General features: G+C 36.6%; 2 protein-coding genes across 3 annotated transcripts; both read left to right on the plus strand.

The window, feature by feature from the left end:
• The first annotated feature begins 1035 nt into the window (after window positions 1-1035).
• LOC131002009 (uncharacterized) lies at window positions 1036-8483 on the plus strand. Of its 2 annotated transcripts, none has more exons than XM_057928685.1 (11): window positions 1036-1410; window positions 2067-2109; window positions 2306-2359; window positions 3020-3083; window positions 3790-3846; window positions 3950-4056; window positions 4151-4189; window positions 5022-5110; window positions 5202-5280; window positions 7899-7946; window positions 8069-8483. In XM_057928685.1, the coding sequence occupies exons 1-11, from the start codon at window positions 1223-1225 to the stop codon at window positions 8147-8149; spliced, it is 849 nt and encodes a 282-aa protein (XP_057784668.1). In that variant the 5' UTR covers window positions 1036-1222; the 3' UTR covers window positions 8150-8483. The 2 variants fall into 2 exon arrangements, with proteins under 2 accessions (XP_057784668.1, XP_057784669.1); XM_057928686.1 differs by having other exon boundaries at window positions 1328-1410; window positions 2067-2123.
• Window positions 8484-17057: 8574 nt separating this feature from the next.
• On the plus strand, window positions 17058-18850 carry LOC131002011 (protein trichome birefringence-like 33). The gene is made up of 6 exons (XM_057928687.1): window positions 17058-17315; window positions 17395-17608; window positions 17695-17866; window positions 17931-18124; window positions 18204-18362; window positions 18446-18850. Exons 1-6 carry the CDS (start codon window positions 17150-17152, stop codon window positions 18783-18785), a joined length of 1245 nt encoding a protein of 414 aa, XP_057784670.1. The 5' UTR covers window positions 17058-17149; the 3' UTR covers window positions 18786-18850.
• The last annotated feature ends 2511 nt before the right edge of the window (window positions 18851-21361 follow it).

The following is a 21361-nucleotide window of genomic DNA, read 5'->3' on the forward strand; positions in this document are numbered from 1 at the left end:
CTTCAGCCATTTTAAAAACACGTCAATCAACTCATCGCAATTGGCAATGTGACAGACTTTAATAATTTCTAGACAGTATGATCATATATCTTCTTTATCTCCAAGTCAGTTTTTTTTTTTAATCTCTTTTGTGAAATTTTAGCACGCTACTTTAATTTATTGTTCTCTAGCTCAATAGCTAAAAGTTATTAATATATTCTCATATTTTTTTTATATAAGTTGCAAGAGCTGGTCTTAGGTACAATCTTTTATACCGTATAATCGGGTTGAACCCTGACCCGTACCCACATTCTGATCTGAACCGTGTAAATGATACTATTCGGTTGTACAAATAGTTAATAGTTCGTTAACCAATGAGGTTAATTGTTGAAAACTAAAAATAAAAAAAATTATAATTATTATTCTCTCTGTTTCAACTGACTTGACATATTTTCTTTCGGTATAATTATTTAGAAAAATAAAATTATAATGTAAAGAAAAATCATAATGTAAAGATGTGTGATTCTATATTTATTATAGTGTAAAATGATCATCTAAAAGGAAATAAGCCCAATTCAATGGGATATTTGGGGAAGAAATACATATCAAATCAAATAAATTGGAGGGGGTACAAGTTACATAATAAGAAGGTATTTGTTTTCACAATATACCTTAGAAAGATATATGGACCTTATTCCTTTTATTGTTCATGCTATAAACGCCAAAATCCGATGCTTTTAATTTCAATCTTATTTGGCGACATAAAAATATTAAATAGATTGTGCATAAATATAATACATTGAAGTTTATTAGTTATTACTTAACATAATTGATTAAAAAATACTTCTTCCATCCTATTTTTCTTGTCTCATTTTTCTTTCTTGATCATTCCAGTATTCTTCTCTGATTTCCTAAAATGATATAACTAACATCTAATAAAAAATCTTAATTTTCGGTTGGAAAAAAATGATAAAGTAATTAATGAGTTTAAAAAATAATTTAAACAACAAACAAGGAATAATTAATTCAATCTTTAATTGTGGTGTGATGTGAAGAATGTGAGATCTAAAAAATGTTTTTATAAGTGGGCTGATCAATTTGGGCCTCCCTAAGATTTTCCTCCGCCATTTAACATCGTTGTCCAAAATACTCTGCGACTTCTCGATTTCAACGAGATTCATCTCGTGCACTGCAAATGCTCGAAGTTTCATAGGGACTGTCGTTTCCGAGATTCGGAGAAGAAATGAGAATTGGTGGCATTTCTCCGAGCCCACAGTTTCTCGTTCTAGTGTTTGTGGCAACGATTCTGCACCGAGTCGCCGCCGCGTCGGCGGTGTGTGAACTCAATGTCGAAAACAACAAGAAGGTCTACTACTACAGCCTGGACTCACCGGTTCGTAATTTTCCGCACGGCATCCTGAGTGAAGATGGGTAATTTTCCTGATGCTGTTGCGTTCTCCGAATTTTTTCTTTTGATTGATTTACAGCCGTTGGTGTGGGGTTGGTGGTGGGACCCTCGTTGTTAATTTGCGATGTTCTATGACAATCTCTGCTACCAGAAGCCTCCATGCATATCTGTTGTTATCATGTTGTGCGAGTCGGTTTTTTTTCAGAATGCATGTTGCTTAGTTGATGCATGGAATTTGGAGAATGGTTGAGTTTCAAGTTTTGGGGTGTAATGTCTAGGTGAAAAATAGGAATTTTGAAGTGGTATAATGCCCATGGTTGCTTGTAATTTAGTGCAGTGGTATAGTAGAGTCTACGCTATACTTAGTGATATACAGTATTTTATCCATTGTCCATCTACATATGCACACTAAGGTTTACTTTTCAGATGGATTACCCTATACTACTTTTATCCATCTAGGCTAATCCTCAAAAGTAAACGCCCCGTAATGTGTGAGTTTGTGTTAACATATGCATGCTAATGTGTGTTTATGGGCTTTGTACAATATGCCATGTAGTGTTTCAGTAGTGTGATATTGAAATTCTAATACAATGGGAAATCACTATTTAATTGTACAATGCAAATATACAGTTTTTGATATTTACCTATTTTTTCTTTGTTTGTTTTGGGGATGACTTAGGTATTATAAGGTGGCTGCAAATGGGACCGTGGTTTGGTTTCAGGTTGGCTCCATCAGGTTACTATTTTATAGTATTTCTTTTCCCATTCATTAAAAGATACCACATACTATAAGTTTTATAGTGACTTTTCATTGGGTTGCTATTAGAACATTTTTTTGGGTTCTGAGTTAATTGAGATATATTTAGTCAATTCCAATACATTTTTATGTATATAATTTTCTCTATTGACTTGGTGCAGCTTTGCGGTTCAATGATATTCAACCATGATCCTCCTATGTGCGTTGGTTGTAAGGTGACAACTTTTTTTAAGCAGCATCATTTTGCAAATAATTTGAATATTGATATTGGTTATGGTAAAAATATCAGAAAGTAGTTAATATAATTTCATGTGTATTTTGGTCTCAGTTGCATAATTTATGTTACTGAAGGGATGTTTGTTAAACAGAATATGGTATCCAGGATGCAAATTTTTGCAGCAAGTTATATGAGTTGGATAACTACAGTGCTTTAGGGGGCGTTTAGTTTGCATGATTGATAAGATGCATGATAGAGTATTTTTATCCTCAAGAGTAGGATTCCTCAAATCCCACCCTTTCAATGGATATAAATCAAGCAAAATTAACTCAAATGATTGAAATAATTAAGGGCCTTGTGATATCCCAAAGTTCCAATCCATCTAAGTAAACAATGGATTAACCTTACTATTTTTATCTATCAAGGCTAATCCTCCGAAGTAAAAGGCCCGTATAGATGGGATTAGCTATTGAGAAATTGCACCTTGCCAACTTTGAAGTTTTTATTCTCCAGTTTATATCAATTTGGGTAATCTGGACCATCAACATGATTGATAGATTAGGTTGGGTGCCTTATTTATCTTAAAAGGGAACTAAGAATGATATAAATTTAAGTGTAACTGTCAACTTCTGATATCTGCATTCTTTTACTTCTGTAGGACTGTGGTGGTCAATCACGCTGTGGTATGGGTTGCAGTGCACTTGTTTCTAGCAAAATAGAAGGTTGGTACTTATTACTACATTTATGTTCACCCAACTGAATTATGATCAAAATTCATATAAACGATTGCCAAGTTGTTAAAATTGGATGGATTAAACTTGAGCAATGAGTTTAAATAAGAATTTTTTCTTTTAGTTACATAAAAAGGGTTCTTGAGGCATATATTTGGTGTGGTCAATAAGTGTTTTTCTGGGATTAGGGCATTGGGGAGCTTAGATTTATATGAATTCATGTATATATATTATATGGATCAGACTACTTTTGACCTGTACCAATTCATTGTTTTTGCTATTTACATACTGGGCTGCTTCACACAACCTGAAACTGAAGCAGATACTAGATATGCAAACATATATAACAGTCTGAGGCAAAAATGTACGCAAAATGATACCTACTAAAATACTTGAAAGAACCGTGTTTCTTGTCAAGAGTGGTTGAGGACAGTGTTCCTTTGAAGGAAATACTAGAGTGCTCTTAGGGGATGATGGTTTTAATTTATTCTTTTTTTCTTCAGACAATTTATCTGATTATTTGAAACCTTAAGAGGAAATATTATTTTGTTTGGTCCCTCATCTTTTATGCATTCTCATTTCTTTATCACCTTCAATTTGTGAAGCTCTGTTCCTTAATACAACTAATATGTGGCATAGCCACAAGTATATAAAGAAGTGCCTAGTCTGTTTGTTCCATAAATCAAATTTACTGCAGGTTATCCTGTTTGTACAAGTCTTGGTCAGGCTTCGAGCACACTCATTGATGTCCTTGGTGAGTTGTTCTCGTCAATTTTAAAAACAGAAAGTCTGATATACAAGTTGGTGAGTGGTTCTAATAGTACATAATTTGGTCTTATGGGTCCACTTTATGGCAGATAAGAGAAGTCCTGAAAAAGGTGTGATTGTTAAGATGACAAACAGTGGTCTGAAGCGTAATTGTTCACTCTCTGTATCAGTTATATGTAATTCAAATGGAGTCCAAGTATGATTTAGTCATTTAGTTCCTTATAGTGATTCCTCATGCTACTATCGGGTTTAGTTTTTTTGACTATTTGGGCCATATTGCTATTTTTCAGGATCCTCAGGTGTTGGAGAACGTTGGGTTCTGTGATTATGTAAGTCCTTGATATCCTGTCGAGTCTCATATAGTAATGTAGTCTTTCCTGACTACCTTGTTTGACTTCTAAATCATAGCTTGGTAATAACTATAATTGTGTAAATTTTATATATGTGGCATTTGCGCATGCTATTCATGTGATCATTTGTAAGATTTTTTTTAACAAGGAAATCATTGTTCAGTGCACAGTTGAAGGCAATCACATTTCATCTGGCTGTTTTAAAAAAAAAACAAGTGTCTAGTGGGATAAGTTGATGCTCCCTTTTTCTAGTGTAAGTGTCCATTTATTAATCTGCAACAGGTAAACTTTTAAATTATAAGTAGTGATGATGGTGGCTAACCCAGAAGGACTAGATGGAGAAAAATGGGAAGTCTGGAAAATATTATATTGCAAATTGTATCATGGAAGAAAGAAGAAGTAATTTAGCTTTCAGCAGTTCCTTTTCTCTATGCATTATAAAGTGAATAAAATATGCTAAATCCTCATGTGGTTCAGATTCTCCTATTTTGATTTTAAGGGATGTCTTATGCAAAATTCCACATCTTTCATTTCTGAATCAATTGACTTTTATGTCTAAAATATAGAGGTCTGATGGTGTTTTTGTTTTTCTTGATCTTTTCCTCATAATGTAGGTTGGATGAGTACAACAGAGCATTATGTGTTTTCTAAGTATCATCTTGCAACCATAGATATTGCATTAGCAATGCTGTGATTGAGATGGCCCTTCTTTTATTAAACATAATGTTTTCGATGTTAGAGTGCTCTGAGGATAGTTTAGTTCGTAAATAAATGGATTTTGTTTTACAAGTTTACTAATTTAAACTGCCAGAACACAGAGCTGAAGCATCCATTAGGCTGTGCCAGGACTATATCCTCTAATGGAAATGGACTTGGCTGGTTTGGTACCTTCATCATCATGTAAGATCATTTGATGTGACCTTCTCAATTTGCACCTTTAGTTGGCAAAAGATCCTGTTTTTTGTGATATTGTTTTCTTTGGTTTTTGTAGAATCTTGTGCCTATTTGGATCTTACTTACTGGCTGGTGCAGTTTACCGGTATTTCTTCCTGCATGTTCGTGGAATAGATGTATGTAGAACCTCTTATCTTTTTTTTATGTCATTCGTAATTTAATCTTTTTTTTACTGATCATAATATCTGTTATAAATTTTTTAATCGCCCCATATTTCTGTTTGAAGGGTTCATTACTTGTTGTTTGGTATAATGCTCCATGTTTTTCCTATTAATGAGTTTCATGCAACCCTATTGACACTTTCTTATCAATTGTTTGGTTTGTTGGCTAAAGCTTCTTGATATTCCATGTTCAAATCAATAACCAACCCTATTAATGAGTTTCATGCAACCCTATGTCTTATCAATTTGAAAGTAATGATATTGTTGGATACATCATATGGACTTGAATGGATATTAAACATACAATAGAAAGTCGCAAAAACTTTAGATTAAAAGTTAAGGATTTCTAGTGTCATTATTAAGTAGACTTATCCAACAGCTTCAGTGGATTTGTTATTGTGGGTCAATGCTTTGGTTCCTACGATATGTCTGTCTATTTCTTGGTTTTAAGATAAAAGTTTGGTTTTAGTATATTGGGAAGTGTGATGTTATTAGTAAGAAAAAGGTACTTAAAATGTGAATGTGTTTGGTTTTGCTCTGAGAAAATAATTGAGAAAAAATATTTCTGGAGGATTAAAATAAAGCTCATTTTCAGTTACTTTCTTGATAGATCTCTGAATTGAACTCAGTCCACTTTAGTACACGAAGGGGGCGTTTACTTTGCATGATTGATAAGAGCATTGATTGAGTATTTTTATCCTCAAGAGTAGGATTTCTCTAATCCCACCATTTCAATGGGATAAGAATCAAGCGAAACTAGATTAAATGATAGAAATAATCAAGGGTCTTGGGATATCCCAAAGTTTCAATCCATCTAAGTAAACAAGGGATTAGCTTACTATTTTTATCTATCAAGCCTAATCCTTCAAAGTAAACCCCCCTAAGTAAAAAACTGACTCAAATATAGGAGCTATAGATGTCCAAGAGCTATCTTGAGTGATCCAAAGCAAATAAAAATTAGTAGGGAACAAGATGATACTGAGAAAACTTTTTCACCATGAGAAAAGTGTAAGCAATAAGCTTGAGATGAATTGGTTGCACTAGCAAATTAGCAATTACCTGTTACAGAGAACTTGAAGAGAAGTAAGGGCTCCAATACTGAAGACAAAATTACTATTGTTCTATTTGTTCGATTGCACACGCCTACCCATAGCAATTGTAAAATCAAGAAAAACAACTAGACATTTAATAGTGGAGGGAACCAAAGTTAATCAGGTTTTGGTGATTTTTGAACCTTTCTTTCACTTAGGGATTATCATAAGTTGGCAGCTGAAAAGATAATGGTTCTAATGTTAGTAGCTAGTGTCTGTTACTTCCTATATAAAAGGGGTGGTAATTTGCAGACCAATTATTGTGCTACTTAACACATTTACTAGGTGCTATTCATAATCGAAGGAACAACCAAGATGCATTGCAACAGTGGATTTGGGAGGAGGGGGGCTTTCGTCATTCTAATTTTAAACCCTTCCAAGTTTGCACCCTCTTCAACCCTAGAAAATCATCTTCTAATATGCCCTCTGCCATATGTTTTAGAAAAGATGTGGGGCCTCCCAGCCCACCGTTTACAACTTTTAAGTTATAACTATTGAAGAAAAATTAAAAAAAAAGCAACCTTCTGTCCTAATTTCTGTACAAGAAGGCCTATAGGATTTCTTTTTTTTTTTTTGGATAGAGCCTATAGGATTTTCTTATTTACATTGTTTCAACTTCATTTATAAAGCTCCAATCATTATATCCTCAACTGGCAAACTCAAGGTTATTTTATCCCAGTTCTAAAAATAAATATGTAGTGTTATTATGTAAGAGAAGTAAATTTCACTGCATTATTCGTTTCTTTAGGCGTAGTATTTGGTGGTTTCATTAATCTATCTTGATTTGTCTCTTTTCCTGTTTAGCTTTAATTTGACTGTTTTATTATGTGTTTGTTCCTGAAATATTACTTTGAATATCATTTTAGGTTTATTCATTTACTAATTACTAAGAGAAGTTTAAAATTAAATCAAGACAACCCTTGATCTAATACTTATTACAATTAATTCTGAAGCTTGAAAATAGTATAAATGTGTGAATACGAACTCTCCTTAATGAGATTTAAACATGTATGGAAATGCATCTACCACTGTCCAGGGATGACTAAACTTGATGGCCTTAATCAATTTGGATCAAGCATTAGATGAGTTCATGTGTATATCATGCATGAAAATGATCTGAAGAAGTTCCCTATACTTTTGACTTCCTATTGTGCCTTCTTGATAGTTTCAATTAGGAGAAAATGCCACGTTTCTCTGTCATTCTTCACCACGAACTCATCTCTTCAATTTCTCCATGATCCTGTTTTTTAATGACATAAGAGAAGAATCATTTTCTCCTTATGAAAATATTTATGCTTAGGACAAGGTGTTTGGTACTCTATATTGTGTTCATGCTATGGCCTCTTCCGACCTGCTATGTAGAAAGTGGTGACATGTATGTTTCAGGAATAAGAAGAAAAATAATCTGGTCATGGAGCCATACCAGTATTTCTTTGGTTAAATCACCATGATTTTGATAAATTTGTTAATTGCCATTTTCAGGTAATTCCCAACCTGGAGTTGTGGGCTAGCTTACCGCATAGAATACAGGTGCTTCAATCTGATAATTGTGCTTTTATCCTTCAACAGTTGCTAGTCTTTCTGCCTACTTTTCTATTAAGGGGAGATAGCATTTGTGTATATTCTAATTCCCCCCACCGCTATCGGTGCAGAGTTTGTTTCATTCTTTAGTGAGGAGATTCACAGGACCTTCACAAGTTTACAGGAGCTCGTATTCTCCAGTCGATTTTTGAGCTGCCACTGCCACGACAAAATGTGAATGTGGTATGTCACGGCTGAAATTTTGAGAGCGCAACAACTTTACGAGATGAAGGTTATTTGCACCCACCTACACCCCTCATGTCGTCATGGCATCCATTTGTTTGGTTGTGGCTGTGTATGTCGGAATGTCTGCGCATAGATCTACTGACATTGCTTATGCAAAGGATTATCTCAATCTCGCTGAAGTTAGGTGATCTTAGGTCATTGGTGATATATAGTTTTTACAATTTGACCTTATGCTCATAATTCTCATGTGAATGACAATAACAATAAATAAGTTGAGGAACGGATCGACTTCTGCTTTCATGTTATTGCTATTTTTATGTAGTAAATTATTTGTTTTTCTTTTTTCGAAATTTCTCTGCTTGAATAGTTTCATGTTAGCTTGGAAAAGGGATGGCAATCGGATACGACGGGCACGGATAGTGGCTATTCATACCCATATCCGCGAATTAAATGGATAGTGAATTGTAACCACGAAACTATCCGTGAATATCAAATGCTATCCAAACCCGTCACCCGCTGATATCAGCTATTCGTCGGGTATTCGTCAACCCGTTACCCGTCGGATACCTGCCACTCGCTACCTGTCAAATACCCGTCACACGCTATTCATTGGATACCCACGAAGCAGTATTTAAATATAAATTAATAATAAATTTAACACAAAAAATTAACCACAAATCATATAGTTCAAATCCACATCTTTCATCGATGTTCAAATCTACAAATGATAGTTTAAATCCAAAATTGATATCCAGATTCATCAATTAAAAATCCAACAAAGTTATATTATTCCTCGACAGTTGAAATAGAGCAATCCTCATTGAACCCTAAGACATGTCTAAAAACTTTCATTATTTCCTCGACCTATGAAATAAACAATTATTTCACGGGTATTTTCGTGGATATTTTTCGCGGGTAAATGAGTTTCGCGAGTATGGATAGTAAGTATCCAAACCTATACACGCAAACTAAATGGATAGTGAATTGTAACCACGAAACTATCCATGCATATCAAATGCCCCTCAAACCCGCAGCTATTAGGGTCTGGTACTCGCGGATATCTGTTACCCTCGGGTAAATTGTCATCCCTAGCTTGGAAGCATGCTACAACTTACTAGTGGGTGTAGATAAAAGAAAGGGGTGAGCATTTGTTCGATTCGGTGCAAAATCGCACCAAAAAATAAAAAATGAAAATCGAACCTATGGTAAAAATGGAGACCGCACCGCACCAATAGGAGGTGGCAAACCGAACCGATACAAAATTTGGAGGAAAATTACTGCCACAAGAACACATTTGATCAATACTTTTCCTCTGCTTGAAGGCCTTAAAGGGAGAATGAATTTATGGGAAAAAAAAATATATCTTTTATCGCCTCTTCACAATTTGAAAGAAATATAGCGCAACGTAAATGAAGAGATGAATGCTGAAGAAGTGCAGCACATGCTGTCATGCTTCATAAGCAAATATGAGAATAAAGAAAACTATGTAGAGACATTCATAATATTGTTACGTATAAATCAGCTTACTTGTTTTCTGTCTTCACAACTACTACAACAAATATTTTTATACATATCTCATGTCATTTGTAGCAAGTGAGTTGCAACTCGTTCCAGTGATTTGTGGGACGCCAAGGCGGTCGCGGCTGTGCTGTCGCGGTACCCGGAAGGTGGGAGTCGCGACGCGCCGAAAAGAAGACGCACGACTAGGCTGGACGACGAGCGGTCGCCGGCAGCTCAGAGATCGAAAATTGAAGATACAAGAGAGGAGAGGACTGAGAGGTAGCAGGCAGCGGCGCAGATTTGAGATTTCACTTTCAGATTGTGTTTTTAGGGTTTACAATTATTAAATTATAATTTAAATTAATATATATTATATAATATAAATATATAATAAAATATATATTTATCGGTTCGGTTCGGTGCAAAACCACACCAAAAATTTAAAATCTAAACCGAACTAAAAGTTTTCGGTTTTCAATTTTCGGAACCGCAGAGCATCGAAATGGTGCGGTTCAGTTTGGTTTTGCGTTGCGTTCGATTTTTGCTCACCCCTAATAAAAGAGGGAATCAGATGATTCCATATTTTCGTATACTCTTTTCGCTCCCCAAAATTATGTGGGAAATCTTTGGGCACATAGTAATGTTCAAAGATAAAAGATGCATATAATTAAAAGGTATATCAAATATGAAATAAATGCATAATTTTTATGTAAAAAACAGAAGGTGTATGATTTAAGATGACCGGTAAAGTTGAAGAAATTAACAAAAGAATGGGTAGGTATGGTATTTGATCAATCGAATTAAAGTTGTTTGGTTTCAATGATTTTAATTTGTTTGCTTTGAATAACGAGAGGCATATTTGTGATGTTTATTATTGATTATCTTTCTGGATCTAGTCTTGGAATTTTTCAATCGAATCCCCCAACGATCTCCTTCTTCCTTCACCAACAAGCGATCACAAGTCCTGATAACTGCGCATTCAAAATCATAATCCTTCAAATTATTTGAAGATCGTGGTTTTTGGAAAGTGTTTGATTTGTCTCTTCATAACGACGCTATATAATTTTTTCTCCAACATGATTGTCATGTCATTTAAAATTAATATGTTTGCTCATGCAATGCAGGACGATTTTTGAAACTAAATGATATATTTAAATAAATAAATATAAATATTAAACATAATCAAAATATAAGAAATACAAAATATATTTTTAAAATAAAATAATCCAAATCAATTACTGTTGGTGCCCAAAAATATCACCTTGTAACAGAAAAGTAACAAGAACACGAAAAATACGTTGAAACCTCATAAACAGCACGCCTACTGGACTCAGCCGCATCAACCCTCTGTTCATCCATCATCCGTCCCTTCTCAGCCGAGGTTTGCTTATGCCTCGGCTCCTGAACTCCATCCACCGATCCATCAACATTAGGGCTGGGAATCAGGTCGGGTTCGGGTACCCTACCCGAAAAAATCGGGTACTCGAACCCGAAAATCCCCTAAACCCTATACCCGACCCCGAAATTGAAATCGGGTACCCTAATACCCGACTCGGGTACCCGAGTCGGGTATTCGGGTACCCTAAATTACCCGATCAAAAGTGTTAATTTTTCTGAAATTCGACTTTCCCTAAACCAACAAATAACAAGGAGCAAATTCAAGGCAGTAACAGGGCATCAAATTCAAATGAGGCTAATAAGCAAATTCACATGAAGAAAATGACCAAATTCAAAGCAGCAAATTCAACATTGACCAAATTCAAAGCAGCAAATTCAACATTGACATAGGAAATCTGTATTTAAAAAAAAAGAGAAGATTAGAAGAAGAAGAAGAAGTCGGAGCTCCACTGGCGACAAGCGCGGCAGCTCCACAAGCGGCGCGGCGGCGGGACTTGGAGGGCTGGGACTGGGAGCGAGCTCCCCAATGGCGGCAGGCTCTGGTCTGGGCGAGGGGCGCCGCTTGGTCGCCGACTCTGGTCTGGGCGACGGCGGGTGGGCTAGGGGCGCGCTGGGTCGCCGACTCGTCGGAGACAGGAGGGATTTCTGGAGTTGGGAGGGATGAATTGATTGGGAGGGATGAATTGATTTGGGAATTGGGAGGGAATCGAGGGATGAATTGATTTGGGATGAATTGATGGGATTGGGGATTACATGGGGCTGGGGGTTACTTTGAAATGGGAACGGGCCGAACGGCAGTGGGCTGGGCTGGGATTGGGAGTAATTTAAAATATATTAATTAAAAAATCGGGTAATTCGGGTATACCCGATACCCGATTTTTTCACACCCTAAACACCCGACCCCGACCTCGATCCCGAATTTTTCGGGTATAGGGTACCCGATACCCGATTTTTTCGGGTCGGGTATCGGGTACCCAATTACCCGATCCCGAAATTCCCAGCCCTAATCAACATCATAATCCTCCTCATCCTCAATCTGACCCTCCTCCAAAGCAGCCGAACCAATCTCCTGAGTATCCTCGTTAATCGGAACCGTAAAGGCAACTAGCAAATCAGGCCCGCGAATGTCCTCATCTTGATTGGCAAGAACCGCATACTGATTTTCCTTCCCATCATCAACCGGCTCTCTATGTGGTTTAGGTTTCCAGTTATTGCGGGGTTTCACCTGCTGGAAATCATCCTGAACCTTGGCTTTCGTATGCTTGTCAGTATCAGTCGCCATAGTCAGATTTCTGATTTTTCTTGCACTTCGCAGTCGCATACCCCATGATCTTGCACTTGGAACAAAAAAACGCAACTTGCTCAAACCCAAATTCTACATAGAAGGATTTATCCGAGCAGTAAAAAAGAATGCTCTCCGGCAAAGGAAGAGCCAAATCAACCTCCATCAAAACCTGAGCATAGTGTCCAAAGACTCCGGCAGCCGTGATAATTTGAGGAGTCCAGTATTCCACAGGTAAACAATAAATACGAGTCCAAACCTAGCGAAGAGACGAGATTTCCTTGTATGGATCAAAATTTCGAACCCATTCCCGTATTCTCAAATTGCCAGACGGAAGTTCCCAAACCTCCTTCTGCTTTACAATAGCTTTATCCTCAGCAGACTCGAAACGAAAAATATAGAAGCTTTTACTCATAGGACTTAATTGCCACTCACAAGTAACTCTCTACAAATCTTGGAGCTCCAGCCTAATTACCTCAGCCAACTTAGGCTTATCACCCTTACAAAGATAAAGCCGCCCAATGACGGCATGCTCAAATTGTTTAACACGATGTTGATACATAGAGGCATGAATAGATGCCGTAATAAACTCTCCATCAACGTTCGGTTCAGGGGTGTTGAGGCGATGAACAAGAACATCAAGCCTTCGGGTGCGAGACTTCGGTCTAGAGATATCCGCATAGGAACTCTGTCTCCAGCAGTAGGAGAGGATCGCTATTACCAGCGACCATAGTAGCATAAGTAACATTAGCAATAGCAGTCAGAACCGTAGCCGCTAACAACGTCGCAAGATCGACAGAATTTGAGGGAGTTCCCCTTTGACGACCCGCTAAGATTGGAACCAATCAGTTACTTATGTTACGATATTAAAATAAAAATAAACCTAAAAGTATATTATGTGTGTATATATATAATTAAGTAAAAATGTGCTAAGTAAAGTTTATCAATCAAAAAGTTAAATATATGATTTTAAGTTATTTAAAATATCCAAATGATATAATATGATAATGTGTGTAGGGGTGGGACGGTACGGTATACCTTATTAAATCGATCATACCTTTATCTCCGGTATGGAGAAAATTCATACCTTTACTTTACCTTTACCTACGGTATACTTTAGTTCGGTATACCTTAAGTACGGTATGGAGAATATACAAAACTTTTACCGTACCTTTATTTCGGTATACCTTACCGAATTTTGGTATACCGTACTTTCACGGTATACCGCATTTTAACGGTATACCAAAATAATCGGTATTACCGAAATCGAAAAAATTCAATACGATAAAAAATTGATAACTTATTTATTTAAAACATGTTTAGATAATGAATAATATTTAACAAATATAATAATGACATAATAATTAAAATATATCACAAATAAATAAAAAGTAATACATTTATTATTAATGATATCCATGTAAATTAACACCCATCAGATGTAATTTCTATTATATTTTATATATAGAAAAAGAAAATCCTAAACTTTAGAGAATATAATATATTTAGTTCATCAAAAAAAAAAAATAGAAGACATACTAAATGAAATCAAAGACTCCAAGACAGAACATATACTTAAAACTAAAATCACTATTAATCAATCATTTCGTGCCCAAGTATTCAATACTTTCATATAATAATTAGTCTCATATTTAAATTATATAACTTACATACTATATTATATTTTATTCACTTTTATATCATTTGATGATATTTATATTCGCATACTTGTATGCATTCATGTAATATATAGTAAATTATATAGATGTTATAAGTTACATATAATTTATATGTTAGTCGTAATATTATTTATAATATAATACTAATATTACAAGTATGATATTATATATGTAACTATTATAAGTTAGATGTATAATCTATTGTAAAACAATAATTTTAGTTATATATTATAACTATACTATAATATCAAAATAAACAATTTTATTTTATTGTATGACTTATACTATATACTATATTTTATTTATTTTTGTATCATTTGATGATATTTATAAATTCATGTACAATTGTATATATTCACATAATATATATATATACATCATTTTATAAAACTTATAAATATTTTTAAAATTATAAACATAAAAATATATATTTTAAATTATAGATTTTGATACGATATATACCACGATTTTCGGTATACCAATATATACGGACAACTGCGGTATATCAGAATAAGTATTGTACCTTATTACCGAAATATACCGAATATTAAGGTATACCAGAATAAGGTATGATACCGCATCACCGGTATATACAGTAATATTCGGTATACCAGTAATACGGTATCATACCGTGTTCCGGTATATACATTTAATACGGTATTTATTGATTTTTCCGGTATATACCACGGTATCTGTATACACCGGTATACTCCGGTATCTGGAAAATCCATACCTTTACCTTACAGTAAATTTTCGGTACGGTATCATACCTTACCAAAAAAATCGGTATACCTTAAATTTGGTATTTTACGATATTTTACGGTACGGTATGGCCGGTATACCGAGTTTTCGGTATATTTTTCCAGCCCTAAATGTGTGTATTAGAAAATTACGTGTATATGAAAATTAGAATCTTGCAATAGATTTAAGTAGTTATTTATTTATGTACTCGAAAGGTATTTATTGAATTTTATATTGGTAATGTGTGGTAAAATTCTCGCAATTATAATTGTTATATCATTTTTTATAATATTTAGTATCAATGTCACCAATATCTTATAATCAATATTATATCAATTTCAATTTTTTTTTTAGTTTTGATTTCATTAATATCTTATAATTTAATGTATTATAATATATTTATATGAAATAATTGATCACGACACGGTCAACGCGTGGCACAATTTTCATAGCTATAGTTTGTTTCTTCAATTTTTTAATTATTAGTATTAATTTCATTAATATCTTATAATCTTCTATATCGTAGTATACTTTTATGAAATAATCGAATAATGTTGATTTGAAAAATTATATAGAAATAAAAAAAATGTATCAAAAGAATTGTAAGAGACTTAAAAATTTCTACAAAAAAAAATTAGCGAAACTAAGAAAATTAAGAAAAAGAGAAAATGGCGGGGGTATCAAGAAATTTGGTCAAAGCAATAATATTTCAAGAAAATTAAAAATAATTAAAAACATAAGTTTTAAATAATTTGGGTTAAGGTGGAGATCCACTCTTGAAGTGGAGGCCTTAGAGCGTATACCCCCATTCTCAACCTTGGCCCAAATACACCCCCAGAGTCCATAAAAAGGGTGCATTTCAAATCAGCGAGAAAACGGTCGTTTCTCGCAGTTAACTTATTTTATTTTTTATTTTTCTAATTCTGGAAGTGGAGGCGCATGTCAAGATTCTGATTGGACGGACAAGATGGGATCTTCCTCGCCACCATCGGCCTGCAGATCGAGCAATTCCCCGTCGTTGCAAACTTACACCCTCACCTGTGTCAACCCGGCCGCCAAGCTCCGCACCCAAGTCGACTCGCTCGGCGGTGAAAACCCTACCTGGAACGACAAGTTCCTCTTCCGCGTCTCCGATGAATTCGTCTCGGGCGACATCTCCGCCGTCTCCGTCGAGATCTTCGTCGTCGGCTACATCAAGGATTTCCTCATTGGCACCGTGTGCTTCCTCATCGGCACGTGCCTCGCGCCCGCGCCCGAGAGCCCGACCGAAACCTCGGACTTCACCGTCGTGCAGATCGGCGCCCTTCCGGCAGATTCCTCGGCATCCTCAGCATCATCGCCGCGGTCTACTACTCCTCCGTCAGCTTTCGGGAATCCGACACCGATGCCGACTGCACGACGTTGTCTTCCTCGTCGGCGGTCTCCACAACGTCGAAGGACTGGAACACGCGGGCCCATTCCCCGTTCCAGAATAATAAGAAAAAAAATAAGTTAACGGCGAGAAACGGCCATTTTCTCGCTGGATTAAATGCAACCTTTTTATGGACTCTAGGGGTGTATTTGAGCCAAGGTCGAGAATGGGGGGTATACGCTCTAGGGGCCTCCACTTCAAGGTAGATCTGCACCTTAACCCTAATAATCTCAAACTTTAATCGATCATATTTTTCATATTTTAAGCTCTTTTTTTACAAATTATACATTAATAAATTTTTTATCACAATCTATAATATAATGCATATTACAAATTTTATTTTAAAATAAATACCCCAATTTCTGGAAACAAAGAGCAAAAATAGAAGAAAAGAAAGAAATAGCTGGAAAAATGAAATTAAAAGAAAACGTTTTCTTTGGCATGGCAAATCAACAAATTATGGTTGGCTTCATTCTGGAACTTGGAGCGACTGTTCAAGCATTTTTTTTTTTAAATAAGACCGTTGAAGTAAGATTGATTGCATATCTGTTAAGGACTGTAGTGATTTTTAAGGATCCAAATCCATGATTTATTTTCAATAGTGTATAGAAGGTAAAAACCAAAAAACTTGTTACGTTTAATAAAATAACCGATAATATATGAAAGGGGCAAATCAGCCATGATCTTAAATATTTAATAATAGAATCAATTTTAATAATAGAATCAATTTTAAGGGTATTATGTATATACATGTAAGAAAATCTTTACCCATATTAATTAGTATTAGTTGTGTTCCACTTCACACAAGCTAATTATAATCAAAAGAATTATCCATGCAGCAAAGAAACTTTTGGAATCAAAAGTTTCTCCCAACTATTGCATACTTGTATTTATTCAAGCACGCACGCACGCACTCCTCGTCTATAATCAACGCAAAACCTCAATAGCCAAAAACATGAAGGCGACGCCGTCCGCCGCCCTCCTCCGCAAGGGGCGGCTGTCGCCGTACCTCTTCACGCTACTGGCCTTTATTCTGTTCGTGACGATCCTCTACGGCAGCTGCATCATCGGCGGCCAATTCGAGGACTACGGCCCGTACCGGAGCCTGTCGTCGGCAGCAAGTTAGTTGTTTCGACTTTTCGTGTTTCGAGTCTGGCTTTTAGGGCTAATATATGTGTGATGCATTTTTTTGGTGTTAAGAGAAGAAGGGAGAAAAGCTGGCTTTCGCGGTGGGAGAGGCGGAGAGCGGCTGCGACGTCTTCAGCGGGCGGTGGGTGTGGGACGAGCGCCGACCGCTGTACGAGGAGTCCGACTGTCCGTACATCTATCCGCAGCTGACGTGTCGGGAACACGGCCGCCCCGACACCGACTACCAGCATTGGCGTTGGCAGCCTCACGCCTGCTCTCTTCCAAGGTTTTATTCTCTCTTTATATATCTTTAAAAAATTATGTATCCAACAAAAGAAAAGCATCTTAATTGTGGTTGACCAAACACGACAGTTTCAATGCCACATTAATGCTAGAAAGTCTGCGAGGCAAGAGAATGATGTTCGTGGGCGACTCTTTGAACCGGGGGCAGTTCGTCTCCATGGTCTGCCTTGTCCACAAGCTTATACCCGACCACGCCAAATCCATGACCACCAACGGTTCGCTCACGGTTTTCACGGCCAAGGTGCGCTGACTAATTTGCGTATGCAGATTATCAAACAAATCAAATAGCTTGATTCGTTTTTCAGGATTACAATACAACAATTGAATTCTACTGGGCGCCGTTTCTCATGGAGTCCAACTCCGACGATGCAACCGTGCACAGGAAAAGCGACAGCTTGGTGCGGAAGGGCTCCATCAACAAGCACGGCAAGCATTGGAAAGGAGCTGATATAATAGTGTTTAACACCTATCTGTGGTGGATGGGGAAGTTCAAGATACTGTATGTCAAAATCGCCTTCGATTTCGAAGAAAAAAAAAGTATAAGTAATTTATATTTTTTTGTCTGTCTGATTGAACAGACAAGGCAACTTTGACGATGAAGTCAAAGACGTGGCCGAGGTGCCAACGGAGGAAGCTTATCGAATGGCGATGAAAAGCATGGTGCGGTGGGCCAAGAAAAACATGGATCCGAGCAAGACGAGAGTCTTCTTCACCAGCATGTCGCCTAAGCATGCAAAGTCAGTGGAAAATCATGACATGATCAGCGATTGAATAATATAAGATTGTTCTCTGATGCAAGATATTGAATAATATTTTACAGGAGCAGCGATTGGGGAGGGGATGAAAAGGGAAACTGCTACAATGAGACCAATATGATAGATGATGCAAATTACTGGGGTTCAGACTGTCTGAAGAATGTGATGAATGTGATAGGGGAAGTGTTTAGGAAGTCGAGGTATCCGATAACGTTCCTCAACATCACGCAGTTGTCGAGCTACAGAAAGGATGCACACACCTCCATTTACAAGAAGCAATGGGCCCCTTTAACGCCCGAGCAGCTTGCCAATCCGGTGAGCTATGCGGATTGTACGCATTGGTGTTTGCCTGGCCTTCAAGATACTTGGAATGAACTTCTTTTTGCTAAAATTTTCTATCCATGATTTTTAATGAGTTAATGGACTCAATTAGCCCTCTTGTATAAGAAAAGGAAAAAGTGTCAACCCAAATAAAAATATGGAAAAACTAACCTTCTTTAATGTAAATGTACAATTATACCATTAATATTAGTGTTAATAGGCAAAAATGCCCTTTTCTTATAAACAATTGTAAAAATGCCCACTTTCACTTATGAAAGTGGGCATTTTTACAAGTGTTTATAAGAAAAGGGCATTTTTGCAAATGCCCCTTAATATTATTACACACTTTTTTGCAAAAGTGTGTAATTGCGAAAATGTGTGTAACATTGTAAAATTGTCACACACTTTTTTAAAAATCGTGTAATAATTGCAAAAATTGTGTAATAGTGTATTTTACACTGTTACACATTTTTTCACAAAAGTGTGTAATAACGTAAAAATGTGTGATTGCGAAAAAGTATTTCATAGTGTAAAAATGCACTGTTACACACTTTTTCGCTTCTAAAAAGTGTGTAATACTGTATTTTACACTTTTACACACTAAAAGTGTGTTTTAGTCAGAAATGCTATTATTTCCATATTTTTATTTGTATGGCTAGAATTTTCTATGACTAAAAGGTTTTGGCTACATTAGGGTGCTGCCTCTTATTTAATTGTCCAAAATCAATGGATGATTTCAGGGATTTTTGTGTAACTCTAAGCAAAAAAGCCAATTTGTATATTGATATTCTTGGTCTCGGAAGAAATTATTTATTCTATAATTCATTGTCCTCAAACTAAGGGTGATTTTTTCGTAGTCAAATTAAATTCTCTCTATTTTTTGTTACAATTTTGAGAATTGGAAAAATTCAATATTGGAAAATACTATATAACATGCAATAACTCCATTAACTCAAATATAGATTTGGAGTTGTCGCATTATTTTCCATTAACTCCAAGGCTACAAAGGTTGTACGCATCTAATACTACTTTAGCCCAAATGTGTTGGCATGGGACGTGGTGAGGAGCAATATATGCAGAGTAGGGAGAGAGTACAAATCAGAGGAATCACTCTCATCAGAGGAGCCGTATGGGTCAGAAGAACCATTTTTACCAGAAGGATTTCATCCATCAGAGGAATGACTCTAGCCAGAGGAGTCATCCGCACCAGAGAAGTCATTCTTGACAGAGGAGCCCTCTTCTCCAGAAGAGTCATCCGCGCCGGAAAAGTCACCATCGTCAGGGAAGTCATCGTCATCAGAGAAGTCAACTCCATCAGAGGAGTCCTTCATGCCAGAGAAGTCATTACCGCCAGAGGAGACGCCCTTGCCAGAGAAGACATGTTTACCAGGGGAGTCCTTCATGCCAGAGATGTCAACATCACTAGAGAAGACGCCTTCGCCAGAGAAGACATTTCCATCAGAGGAGCCAATAAACGCGCGGGAAGGTCTCCCGCATACTATCGAAATTACCAGCATACCCTTCCACCACGCAAGACGCATGCACCGAAGATGTTTTTACTATTTTACCCCTCCGCTTGTAAATCTATAAATAGGGCCCGAGCTCGTGTACTGTGATTTACGCTATCTCACATTTTCAAATACAACTGATATTTTCTCCTTTCGTGCAAGATTTCCAATTGTTCTTTACTCCGTCTGCTTCCAGACATCACACTAGGTATAGTTCATGGTTTTTCTCCATAGTTTTAGGTGTTGGTTTCATTAAACACCAACTGGCGCCGTCTGTGGGAAAGCTACTGAATTAAGACGTGAGATTACGGTCGCCGGCGTACGCAGATCTGTGAATTCAATCGGATTTGCGGGCGTTGGCACCGATTGGTCCGATAATCCGAATTTCCAGCTGTGTTTAATCGTTTAATTGCGTTTTTTGGTTTAATACGTGGTTAATCTGTTGAGCTCTGCGTTGATTTGTGTTTTGGGTGCATGGGGAAAGGTGGCGACGGGCGTAAAACATGAATCAGGGGAAATTTACGTTTATTTACCGTTTGTTTGGGGGAGTTATCTGCGAATAAGGGGTTCTCTTGTAGAATTGAGGTTCTCTTCACCGATCTAATGTTTTGCATGAGGAAATTGTAATTGGGTGCTCTGTTCCGATGGTGTTCGTCGTTTCCTTACGGATCCCCGATATTTTGGGTTTATGTTGCTTGTATGTGGTTGTTTTGCGTATTAGTGCGATAATTGTGGGCGATCTTCGTGTTTTATCTTATTTTCAGTGAAACGTGTGGTTATTACTGTTAATTCATGGGTTTACATCGATAATACGCCGATTAATACTTTGCTTCTGTTGTGCTCGGGTTCGCGATGCTAATCCGTGGGTATTCTTTGTTTGCAATTGATAATTACCGTTACTTCCTATGTTTTGGTGACTAATCCTCGCTTTGTATCGCTGAATCGGGGGTGATAATCTGTTTTTGTTACGTTAGTTCTATGCCGGGGGCTTATAGACGTTTTTCGTTTAAGGGAGGGGGTTTATGGGCGTTTTCCATGTTTTTCGTGGTTGATCTTCGATTTCGTTGGTTGAATGGGAAGTTCTGTTCTGTTCCTGATATATTGGGGTTTCTTGCTGTGGATCTATGGGTTTTGTGGCTAGTCTTCGATCTC

Source organism: Salvia miltiorrhiza, chromosome 8 (genome assembly GCF_028751815.1).
Source record: "Salvia miltiorrhiza cultivar Shanhuang (shh) chromosome 8, IMPLAD_Smil_shh, whole genome shotgun sequence".
In the NCBI taxonomy this organism is placed as follows: domain Eukaryota; kingdom Viridiplantae; phylum Streptophyta; class Magnoliopsida; order Lamiales; family Lamiaceae; genus Salvia; species Salvia miltiorrhiza.